Raw genomic sequence first — 14,085 nt, 5'->3', positions numbered from 1 at the left:
TTGTTTTTAGTTATAAGTTTGTCGTTTAAAATAATTACAACTCTCGTATTGGTAAAATATACACGTGGCGGGGGCAAGAAGAAGACAAAATAGTCTTATTGCCAAGGTTCCAATAATCCGTAAATAATATAGCCATCAAATCTTGTCATTAAAAATGTTGTCAAATATAAAAAGAAAAAAAAAGAAAAAAAAAAAAAAAAATTTCTTTTTTTTTTTTTAAAGTAAAGGTTATAAATTCTAAAATTTACTTTCAAATATAACTGAACACAAAGCAAAAATAAAAAATAAACAAACGAAAAAAAAAGATATTCAAAACTATATATAAAAGTTTTTAATTATTGCGATAAAGAATTCCTAATTTAGCAATATAATGAAAAGAATTCAAATTTTTTCGGAAAGATTTTTAGTTTTTCATAATAAGAAAATAAAAAAATAAAAGATAAGTTTTTTAGAGAAATAAATGTTTAAACCTATGCGAATAAAATGTAAATATACTATACAATATTTTAAAGGCCAATAAATATAGCTCTTGAAAAAGTCCTTCATGTTTTGATTAAATAAAATTAATTCTTTTAGTTTTGATTTAAAAATATTTATGTTTGCAAGCGTTTTGATGTTATTTCTAATTACTATACTCCATAGTTAAAATACATTTTAGATTTAATAATTATTGTTATCTCAAGAAATGCATTATCGTATTGTTTTTAAAATATTTGAAGAAAAATATTAAAGACTTTGCTAGTGCTTTTTATTTGTAATATACTTTTTCAGTTTTCAGAAGATAAAGATTAATTAAAAAGTTCAATAGAAACGTCATTATTTATTCGCTTAGTTATTTTCACTTTTTGCGAGTTTTTTTGAAAGATTACAATTTTGAGTTGCAATAAAAATTGGAAAATGAACCGATATATCGGATATAAACATTCCAGTTTTAACTTTTGTGTCTGTAAATTTGTTTGTTATAATTTGATCAATTGAGGTTGCACTATTTTTGGTGATTCTAGTTGGTTTATTTCTGGTTGGAATAAATCCATTTTGAAATACAAAATTAAGAAAATTTCTGACGTTTTTATTAGAGTCATATTCTAATACATTTAAATTCAAATCGCCACTAAGTAAACGCATTACTACAAACATCTTTATTTGTAATTAAACCTTTTACATGTTTATCAAATATTTTCATATTACCTGAAGGCGGTCTGTATAAAACATGAACAATTACGTTTTTGATAGTTTTACTAAATATTTCAATTGCCAATGACTCACAATCATTACTTGCTGTACAGTAATCACTTTGCGGTTTATAAATTAATGAGTTGTGGATAAAGATGCATACTCCTACACCTGGTTTTTCAGAGTTTTTAAGTTGATGAACTACTTTATAATTTTTTAACTGAAATTTTAAATTGTTTTTAATTTCAATATTGTGACACCATGTTTCTGTGAGGCAAATAACTTTAAACTCCGCTTTTCGTGCTGAATAAAAAAAGTTTAAATTTCTTAAAATTTTTTTGAATGTATCTAATATTTAAATGTAGGATTGAGAATGCATCTATATCTTTTTCAGGATTTGAAGTACTTAAGTTGTAATATAATGGACTTATGTTTTTGATTTCACCGCTACTATTATAAATATTAATATCTAGATCTGAATGACTCTCAAGAAGTATATTTTTGTTTACTTGAAAAGATTTAAATTGTGAATTTTGATAAAAATTTATAGTTTTAACCATTATAAACAAAAAATTTATGAAAACCAAAAAAAAATGATAAATTGAATTGATTAAGTTTTAGCATTCTGATTTTTTCGAAATTCTTTTACTATTAGTTTGTCATAAATAACAATGGAGTATATACCACATTGTTCCAGTTGACTTTAATTTTTCAATTAATTTTTTCCGTATCACCATTGTATCCAAGGAATAATCCTCGTTAATGTAAACACTCGTTCCTTTGAGTTTGTGCGCGTTTTTCAATATTTTAATCTTATATTTGTAATTTAATAACTTCATTACGATAGTTCACGGATTTTTTGAAATTTTCTTTCCTGTTCTGTGTGCCCGTTCAATAGTAACTCCTTTTATGTTGAGATTGTTTTCAAATACTTTAATGACTTTTAATTCGGTTTCCTCCCACCTTTCCCATTCGTTCTCTTTAAGTCCATCAAGTCTTTTCTTTGCCTGTCTTCTAACTGTCTAATTTTTTTTTTTTTTGTTTGACCGATTTCTGTTTTGTTGTGAACTTTTTCCTCTTGGTCATGAACTTTCTTTGACTCTTTTTAATACTTCTTTAAACACGTTTATATTTTTTTAATCGTTTGTTGACATTTTCAAGTTCTACTTTCCTTGATTCGTTTTCATTAAACAGAGTTTTATCCGATTCTTTTATTGATAATATTTCTGCAATCAAGCTATTAATTCTGTCGTTAGATAATTTTAAGTTTCCGCCGATAAAATTAAGTATGTCATTTTGCTGTTTTTGAAACATTTCTTTGAATATTTCTTGAACAATACTTATTGAAACTTCTTTATCATCATTAATGCAAGTTTCTGTTGATAACTTTTTCGATTTATTTATTATAAGAAACAAACCTTTTTAAAACAGCAAGCGAAGAAATAATAATAATAATAACAACAATAATAACAACAACAATAATAATAATAATAATAAAACTGTTATTCTTAACATTATTGAAAAGATGTAGCCACATCTGTAAAATCTCCAGATGTTAAACGTTAGTCTGGAAATAACGCAATAACAAACAGGAAAATGGTAAACAACAACGTTAATATTTTATTGAATTTTGACGTTTAAAATATATAGAAACACTGTTTAAAATTTGACATGAATATAATGACCTAATAATGTAAAGATTAAGTAGAATATTGGTCACAACATTAACGATGATATTTGCTCATTTATCGACGTTCAAATCAAGTTATTTAATCAATGACTGTATTTTGACGTCTAAAATGCGTCTAATTTTAGTAAATGGAACGTTAAAAATATCGTCCGGAGTTTAACATCGAAACAACGGAAAATGATTGGTGGGAAGTAATTTATTTCTGTTTTTGATTAATAAAGTTTTAATTAACAACAGGTTAGTTAAGATTTTATCAGCATTTTATTTGCTTAGTTAAGTTCTTTAAGATTTTTTCAACTAAAACTATATTTTAATTTTTTTAAATATTTAAAAATTTTTTTTTTATTTAAATGTTGTTGTAACATCTTTAACATTATTACTACAATTCTTTTATGGAAACCTATTTTATAAAACTAATAATTGCTATAAAAAAGTTATTTTCATGAATATTTTGTACTTTCTTTTTTTCGTGAATATGTTTTAGTAATTTGGTCACAATGGAATGAGTGGTCACAGTGTTATGCGTCTGGAGTGACAACTCGAACTCGCAAATGCAGCGAAAATCAGTGGTTTACATGTTCTGGAAACAGCACTGAAATTAAAACCTGTACTTATTTGAATGAAGGTATTTATGATTTAAAATCTTATTTTTTACTTATAGTCATCTTTTAATATTTTTTTTGATTTGTTAAAAAAAGTAAAAAATTACATATATTTTTTTTTTTGGTGAAATAGTTTTAGGAAGAATTTATTTAGGGCAGATCAGGGCAAAATGGTGAATAAGGCAAGATAGCTCTTCATATAGCTACCCAAAGAAAAAAAACACTTAAAAGTGGGTGAAAGCAAAACTGTGTCAATATCTTGTGTTTTAAAACGCCTTATGGTTTTTTTTAATTACTGTTAACGAAATTTTGTACACATAAGTTTACTTTTCGCTTTTGATTATTCCTAATGGATGGTGTCGTTTGAGTTTAACTTTTTTAGAAATATTATTTTGCAAAGCGTGTTTAATATCTGTTACTTTAAATAGAATAGTAGGTATTTTTCAGTTAAAGTAGTTGAAAGTTTCTCTGTAAGATTGTCATCCACACTTAAGGTCATATCAATGAGAATAAAGTCTTTTTAAATTATTTAATTAAAATATTGCTGAGAAATGTATATGTAACAAATTGATAAAATGAATAAGTATATTTTGTTTTTTATAGACACACACTGTCCAAACACTTATTCACTCTAGTGTAAATGTATATATATATATATATATATATATATATATATATATATATATATATATATATATATATATATATATATATATATATATATATATATATATATATATATATATATATATATATATATATATATATATATATATATATATATATATATATATATATATATATATATATATATATATATATATATATATATATATATATATATATATATATTAGTGATGTGCGAAATTCAAAACTTCAATTGCGAATTCGAAACTGACTTTTAGTTTTGTTTCGAATTGAACTTTTTTTTAGTTTTGAACAATTCGAATTTTCGAAGTATAGTATCTTTGTTTCGAAGCGAGCCCAAAGTTAATCGAATTTTATCGTTTAAAAGTGAAGGAAAAAAGTTATACTGTTCCACAATGGCGGATAGTAACGATGGTAATTGTCGAAGTATTGTCTCGGAATTTTTTAGTAGTATTGTCTCGGAATTTAAAAATGAAAATAAGAAGCAAAGTAAAGTTGATGATCTTTTGAATAAGAAAGCACATTGGTCGTCAAGTCATCCAAATGCCATCGCTATAACGAATTCGGTTGGTCGCATGCTTGCTCTAGACATGTTGCCATACGACTTTGTAGAAGGCAGAGGATTCAAAGAACTGATGAAATTAATGGAACCAAAATATCTGGTGCCAAGCAGAACTACGTTTTCAAGATCAGTTGTACCTGAGTTATATTGTAGTGTAAAACAGAAAACCGCTAATAAAAAATTTCGAGATTTTGAAGATATTCCTTCATATTCATTCACGACTGACCTGTGGACTTCGAGGGCGCAAGATCCATTTATTTCTTTCTGTCTGTCATATGTAAGCCCTGAATTTGAGCTAAAGACATTTGCATTAGAAAACAAGCCGTTTCCAGGAGAACATACCGGCGAAAGCATTCTTGAATCTTTAGACAAGACTATTGATAAATGGGAGCTTACTCGGACTGTTCCAATTTATAATATAATATGAGAAGCGCCATGAATCTCTCACAATCACTTTATGATCTTTCTTGTTTTGATCGCACTTTACAATTAACCATCATTGATGCCGTGAGTAAAATTGATGGAATGCAGACTGTCCTTTCCAAAAGCCGTCGTATTGTGTCATATTATCACCATAGCTGCCAGGCTACACAGAATTTACACAGAGAGCAAAAGCGATTAGGAAAGGTAGAACGAGAACTGATAATCAATGTTGCTACTAGGTGGAACTCGGATTACTTTATGCTAAAGAGATTATGCGAAGAAAAAGATGCTATATTTGCAGAGACAGCAATAAGTGAAAAAATTGATAACTTGACTAATGCAGACTAGAAGCTTGCTGAAGGCTATCACACAATTCTTGCTCTATTTGAACAAACAAGTAGAGAATTGTATGGCAAGAACTACCCAACGTTGCCTATAAAAATTCCGGCTTTGCATGGCTTAAATCAGCAATTGCAGCGATTCATCAATGATCCTTCACATAAGGGTTGTGGTGTACTTATTGCTCGAAAATTAAAATTAAAACTAGACCGACGATTTCCGCAATTCATATCAGCTTTGCCTGATGCAGCATGTACATTTTTTGATCCGCGCTACAAATCCATCTTCTTCTCTGAACAACAGCAAGCTACTGTTGTAGACAGTCTTCATCAGTACTCTAAGGAATTCCGATCTCGTGGCGGTACTGGTGTTGGTGGAGGTGGACATTGTACCTTGAGCGATCATGACACGAACTTAATTCAAGGAACAATTCCAAAACTATTAAGTTTTATGTTACGTGATTAACACAGATTAAGACTTGATGGTAATGGTAATGGCCTGCAGTTCAGATTTAACTTTCAGATTTACTGCATTGTGGTTTAATTTAATTACAGATGAATAACAAAACAATAATGCATAGGTTTTCATTTCTGTTTGCTATTTTAGTTTTACATCTATTTATGCTATATAATACTTTGTAGGAACATCTGCTAGTGCTGGTGCTCCCGCTCCTGCTTTTGGAGGTGCTGGTCCTGCTTCAGGTCCTGGTCGCACGTCAGCTGCAGCCTCCAAGCCAAGTAGTTTATGGGATGACTTCGACAACATGCTTACAACAGCAAATGCAAATAGGATGCTGCCAGTTGATGATGCAGCTTCTGTGCAAGAGGAGGTCAGAATGTATATGATTGAACCTCCTATTGGAAGGAACGCCAATGTACTTGATTGGGGGAAAGTTAATCATCACCGTCTGCCGAAACTCTCAAGAATAGAGAGGGCACTATTGGCTATTCCAGCAACTTCTGTAAATTTGGAGAGACTGAACTCGACGTCTGGTAACATTGTTACAAGAAGGCGATGTAATCTACTCTCTGAGCATGTGGCTGAACTAACTTTTATTCACGAAAATTTGTAGTATAGCACATAGCAGTAGTGTACCGAAACCAGACTGCCCTACCAGCCACAGTCAGTACAGTACATTGTAGATTAAGATCTCGGACTTTCTGGAACAATTGCCTATGCATGTACTACTACTTTACATAACTGTATAGAATTTGCATTCATTATAGCATTGTACTTTTACTTGTATTGTATTATCTGTTAAACTTTAACTGTAAATATAATACTAGTCCTAGTCTTCATTCTATGCACTGCATTGCAAGTACTTGACTTGAATTTTTTTAACTTGAATTATTACACATTGTAATTGTATTGTATGATACTAGTCTCATTTGATTTCATTCACTTTTATTTGACTCTAGAGTCTAGTCTGTGTTGCTTCGTATTTTGTTTACATTATAAAACTGCAATATGATTGGTTATTAAATATAAAATGTATAATGTTTCATTTTTGTTCTGTGTTCTGTCACACTACAAATTATTTCTATTTAAATACCAAATTTCAATATCAGTGCAGCGTACTTTCGAATCGAATCGAATTCGAACGAAAGTGGCTTAGTTTCGTTTATATATATATATATATATATATATATATATATATATATATATATATATATATATATATATATATATATGTATATATATATATATATGTATATATATATATATGTATATATCTATACATATATATATATATATATATATATATACATATATATATATATATATATATATGTATATATATATATATATGTATATATTTATATATATATATATATGTATATATATATATATATATATATATATATATGTATATATATACATATATATATATACATATATATATATATATATATATATATATATATATATATATACATATATATATATATATATATATATATATATATATATATATATATATATATATATATATATATATATATATATATATATATATATATATACACACTTATATATAGCAAATCTGATAATAGCCTAAAAAATGTCATAAAACTAAACATAAAAAAGTGTTATAGTAATAATCTTAAACAATGAGAAACAAAAAGTAGTGTATTATAAAAAGTAGATATACGTAAAATTAGTTTACAAAACAACATAAAAGCTAGTACTTATTTGATGGGTCCGAAAAATTATACCTAAAAACTAAAAAAAAAAAAGCAATGTTATGTAGATTTACAAATTTTAGTATTTATATTTTGATAGTAATTATAGTAAGGTTTGTACTTAATTCCAAAGTGTCTTAAGTAAAAAGTTGTTGACAAAATTTAGGACAACCCAGGACTAAATGATGCCAAGTAATACAACAACTTAGTAATACCACTTTACTGTAAAGGACAACAATCTTGCTTTCAACTACTAAAACGTATAAAAAATAGAATACAAACAAATTTTGAACATTTTATACTTTATAAACACGTTTAATAAACTATGAACATTTGTTTTATAACACATGTAAACATACATATCATAAACTATCAATAAATAATATTTGAAAACAAATTTATTCATTAATATTTTCTTACCCTACTTTATTGGGTTGCAGGCAATATTAATAAATCGCTTTGGTTTATCATACTTTAATTATGGCTGTAGGATCTTTAAAAGACTTTTATTCATTAAATTGATGACAAAACCATAACGTGCCCTGGTATAACATGATTGTTTCCAAAGTTTTTACATGTTCATGTAACGCATTTTGCTGCTTATTTCTAAGAGTTTTTTGGTTAATTAAAGGAAAGCAAAATACTCTTTTTCAATTAACTTTCCAGAAAACACATCAACCACCATCTCTTCAAACGAAAAAATTAGGAACTTCACTACATATAGTTTGCAAGTTAAACATTAATCATGCAACCAAAAATAACTGCCTCACTGTTGCATTCTAAAATTCACTACTGCAAGTGGGTTGTATATTTACTATTGAAAATATGTTGGGGGAATAACTTGACCTGTCCAGAATTTTACCTACACAATGTAAAACTTGATTGCAAATTTTTAAACATAGCATCCTATAATTTACAGGTTGAATCAGATTAGCTGTAAATAAACCAAAAAGAAAGACAGGGATTATAAATTTAAATTTAAAAAAAATTAATATTGAAATTATGATCTATATACCTAATGGGCACACGGACGTCCCTGGTACGTCCAAGGACGTCCAAAATGGTCCGTTCAGACGTCCAAAATGGACGTCCATTGAACGTACATAATGAAATAACTTTCATCAGCCCATTTCCAACCTCTAATGTACGTCCAACGACGTACAAAACAGTACGTTTGAAGGTCCACAAAAGGCGCTATTGGACGTCCAACGGACGTGCAAATATTTTCCGTTCATTCAAAGTTTAATTTTATTCAGGTTATTTTCATACCGACTCCATTTCTAACAACTGTAAAAAATAGAGTCTTGATATAAGAAATGAAGTCTTTCTTTTCCCACAAGGCTAAACATAATATACACAAGTTCAGGGATTCAACACGTGTGGCAACCCTCATGAAGATAATCATAATAACGTTATTGCAAAAATAATTAAATCTCAGTATTCAAAAAAAAGCATTACAAAATAATGAAATGAATAATATTTTTGTCGATATTAATATATAATACAATCTAGAGAGTACATTATATTTTTGGCTCGTTTTAATGTCGCCGATTGCACAATATAAATTGCACAATATAATGTGCACACTTGATGTTGCTTGCATCATAACCAAATCGCCACCAACAATAGTATCTGTCAATCATAGAGCATGTTTAAGAAACCCAAAAATAAACAATTAAATTCAAAAGCAAAGTAAAGAAACTTTGCTTTTGAATTTGATTTCCAAAAAGTCAACAAATTAAAAGACACCCACAATAAAAATATATTTTGTTTTTTTACTTATTTTAGATTATTTATTTTTTTGCTCACTATTTATGTGTATATATATATATATATGTATATATATATATATATATTTATAAATATATATATATATATATATATATATATATATATATATATATATATATATATATATATATATATATAAATTCATTTACCTTACGTACTAATAAAGTTGAGGTAATTTAAGTCTTAGCTGAATCAATAATTATATAATAGGCAAAGAAAACTATAAAACTTACTAGGAATGCCATCCTAGGTATGCCTATCCAATCCATTAAAGGTTTTGGGCTAGCGGTTCTTTTTTTATCATTAATTTCAAACTTTTTAGAAATAATAAATAAAAAATTATAACGCAACATACGTTACGATGAATGTTGGTTTATATATATATATATATATATATATATATATATATATATATATATATATATATATATATATATATATATATATATATATATATATATATATATATGCATATTTAATTAATTAATATTTTATTATTATTTTCACTACAATTTTTAAACACCAAGGTATCACTTTTGAGTAATGATAAAAATTGAAATATAGATTTTTATTGTCTCAGTGAGTGAACATTAGAAGTTACCTTGTTTTTTTTGCATTTGAACTTGTTTTTAAATTATTTTCAATGATATTTAATCTCTCAAATAAACTTATTGGTTTTTTTTACCCATATTGTTATCATTCAAAATCAACAGCTCCACTTTGTTTGATGCTTTTAGGCCTATCAAGGATTTAGGCTTGCATATCTTAAATCAGCTAAAAATTTTTATGCAATTTTAAAGCAAAATATATTGAAATTCTAAACAAAAAATAAAATAAAAAAAATAGATACAAGGATAGATTCATTTATCAACAAGATATATGGATGTATCCAAGATACATGAATGTAACAACATTATAAAATCTTTTACTTTAGAGTAATATTTAACAGTTTTATAATCATTGTTCCATAGCTGCGTGACTTAAATAACCTTTCTTGTATTGTTTCTTAATTAAAATAATGTAAATAGTTTTTTCTATGCAAATAAAAAAAACAAAATAAAACTCACGTGAAACTGTTATCTCTTGAACTAAATCTCTACTTTAACTAGTTTTTCTTAACTTCTCAACGCGTTCATAACTTTTTCTGTCATCATTATCAATAGTTTTACAAATATTAGAACCCACAGGTTACAAAAAATAGCTACTTTCTCTTTTTCTCTAACTTCCAACTTATTCACACCTAAATTTATCAAACATATACAGTGAGCAAAAAAATTATCCGTCCATTCATTAATTGAATTTTCTTTATCATATATTTCCTTTCTAAAAAAAATAAAAAATTTAAATAAATGTCAATAAATAGAGCAAAAAGTAAGCCTTAAAATAACATATAAAATTATTTTCACAAATATAATTTTCAAAAAAAATCGAAAAAAAAAAAAAGTTTAACAAAAAATAAGCAAAAAAATTATCCGACCACTAAATTTAAAAATAAATTAAGGAAAGTTCATTTAATTAAAATGTTTCAAACACTAGATATTATTATTATTATTATATTACCATTTATTTTACAAATTTAGAAAAATGGAAATTTATAATATTTCTAGGCCATATAGAAAAACCTGCGAATATTTGGATGAACTCTGTTTGAAAGTTCAAACGCTTCATCGAGATGGTAAAAGTCAGCGAGGAATTGCAGAAATGTTAAAAATGCTTAGAACATCAATGCAATACATTATTATTAAATTCAAAAGCACCAGAAAAATAAGTACTATAGAACGGAGAGGAAGAAAGAGAAAAACAGTCCGAAATTTCCTCAATGAATCAAATTTACATGGGCAAACACCACGAGATAAGCCCTTCATCAGCGACAAAATTAAAAAGTTGCTTCTAAAATGGGCAAAAAGGTACGTGGATCGCCCACAAAATTTTTGGAATATTGTCCTATGGTCAGACGAAAGTAAATTTAACATGTTCGGGTGCAATGGACAGGGAGAACGCCGGAAGAAGAATTTAAAATAATGCGTTGAAACAAATTGTCAAACATATTGGTGACAACGTGATGGTGTGGGGGTGAATGAATGCTGTGGGGGTGTGGTCTTGTTCCAACAAGAAAACGATCGGAAGCATACAGAGCGTTCTAATAGCGCTTTTTTGACCAAAAGTGGCATAAATAAGTTAGAATGGGTTGCTTAATCTCCGGATTTAAATCTATCGAATAAAAATGAATTGAAAAGTATAATATAGAAGTATAATACTTTTCAAATCATTTTTGTTCGATAGGTTCCTATTTTGAATTTTTGTTTCTAAAATAGCCTATAAATGTTCAATTGGGTTTAAATCCGGAGATTGAGCAACCCATTCTAACTTATTTATGCCACTTTCGGTCAAAAAAGCGCTAATTGAACGCTCTGTATGCTTGCGATCGTTTTCTTGTTGGAACAAGACCACACTCCAACAGCATTCACTCACCCCCACACCATCACGTTGTCACCACCGTGTATAATACAGGAGGCGTGGGAGGAAGTCGGCCGTAATGTAACGGGAAAATTAGTTAATTCTATGCACAAACGATGCATCGGTGTCATTAGAGCAAAAGGAGGGCCGAAAAAATACAAACTTAAATAAAAAATACTTTTTAAAATAAATTTTTCTGCTCTAAACGAATTTTATTGCATTTATCTTATATGCGTCAATAAAATGTTGCATAATTAATATAATATCTATTTTTTGTTATATGTTTTTTTTTTTTAATTTTAGATTATTAATTTTTTTGTTTCATTTTGATTAATAATTTTTCATTAAATTTTTTTTTTTGATTTTGGTGGACTAATAATATTTTCGCTCACTGTTTTATATATATATATATATATATATATATATATATATATATATATATATATATATATATATATATATATATATATATATATATGTATATATATATATATATATATATATATATATATATATATATATATATATATATATATAATTTAATAATTTCAACTTTAAGTTAGATAATAACTTATGGTAATGAGCTCACAAATAAACGTTTTTAAGGAAAAATTTTAGCCTATTTGATCACCGTTTAAAGTCGATATTTGTTAATTAAATTTATTAATCTAAATAGAAAAATAATTTTATGGAGCTATATAGTTAAACCTATAGCTATATAGTTAATATTCAATAACTATTACTAAATAGTTATAGTAATAGAATAAGTTGAAAATTTGACAATTTTCAAAGTATGCTTTTTTAACCATTTTGAAAATATTTTCTATTCACGCATGCGTAAAAGTAAGTCCGTTGAACGTCCGAGAAGATATTATTTTGTACTTAGTCGTTTTTGGATGTCAATTGGATGTTCAAAGGTGTATTAATTTGAACTTGGACAAATGGACCTTAACGGAACGTCTTATGGACGTCCAAAGACGTCCTGTGCCTATTGGGTAACTCCCTTAGATAAATCTTGTTACGTTTGCGAAAAAAGTGAAAGTAGAAGCAAAACTGACTTCCCGTTATGGAAACATAGAAAAATAGTTTCATCAGTAACTTTTTAAGCACCACAATTCTGACGGATTTGTGGTTTATCTTTCTTAAATAACTATAATCTGGAATAGTATTACTTTATGCAATACATTGCATTCTTCCTAGTTTAGCAAAATTTTTTAGATGATTAACTTCATCTTGCCAACGCCTCTTTCATTTCTGAAACAACTATTTTCAACTTGCCCAACCATTTTGTCCTCATTTAGGTTCAAATTAATTTGTTTATATTTGTTCTATTTTTTTTATCTTCAATGTCAGTTAATTTTAAGTTGCCTATTAGTATTTCTAATAATAACTTCGATGAGCTTAATACTATCCATTTAACCTCACTCTTATTAATAAACATATTAACAATAAATTACTACTGTAGCAAAAATTAAACGCAAAAAAATCTTAAGAATTATGATCTTTTCGATAAAACTATTTACATCTACTTTAAAGCAAACAAAAGAATAAAATAAAAGTATCTTTTATAAATCACAGTTTTTAAAAAAGAAAATGAAGAAAAACAATGAAAACTGAACTAAATAATAAAATAAATAAAAATATATTTATAATAACTATATAAACTTGTAAAGACATATTTTTAAGAACAAATCTGTAAAGAGATAAATAACAAATGATAATGTTCAAATCAGAGTTGTTGGTCCTTGGCCTTTGCCTTGCCTTAAGGCCAAAAATTGAAGCCTTGGCCTTGGTCATGGCCTTAAAACTGTTGCTCTTTACCTTGAAAATTTTAACCTTGGCCTTGATTGTATTGGCCTTGACCTTTAAAAAATTATATTTATTTTTTTATTGACTTGGTTGAGTGCTGCGCATAACCTTGGTCTATTTTTAAAAAATATGGTTTTATAGTCACAACACTTGCTATTTAAGATTTGTTAATAATTTGCCTTAGCGTAAAACAAAAAATGAAGTCTTTAAAAATGTTTATGTAGGAATTAACCTTGAAACTCCTAATCTTTGTCTTGATCTTAAAGCTCTTGGCCTTGACCTTGCCTTTAGCCTTCTAACTTTTGGCCTAGGCTTTGACCTTGTAATATGTGACTTTGGCCTTGCAACTTTTGGCCTAGTTAACAACTCTGGTTATAAAAATAAACAAAAAACCTCCAATCCGATTAA

At 27.1% G+C, this 14,085-nt stretch overlaps 1 protein-coding gene across 1 annotated transcript in view; it reads left to right on the top strand.

Moving 5' to 3' along the window:
• The window catches only part of LOC136080694 (uncharacterized), a 214,868-nt gene that overhangs the window by 43,308 nt on the left and 157,475 nt on the right, over nt 1-14,085 (top strand). The window contains exon 4 of the mRNA XM_065797670.1: nt 3,348-3,488. Within this exon, the coding sequence (XP_065653742.1) occupies nt 3,348-3,488 (141 nt within the window). The remainder of the gene's footprint in view (nt 1-3,347; nt 3,489-14,085) is intronic.

Source organism: Hydra vulgaris, chromosome 05, assembly GCF_038396675.1.
Source record: "Hydra vulgaris chromosome 05, alternate assembly HydraT2T_AEP".
Classification (NCBI taxonomy): Eukaryota; Metazoa; Cnidaria; class Hydrozoa; order Anthoathecata; family Hydridae; genus Hydra; species Hydra vulgaris.
Note: the sequence above shows the minus strand (reverse complement) of the source record. Positions and strands in the feature narration are given on the sequence as shown.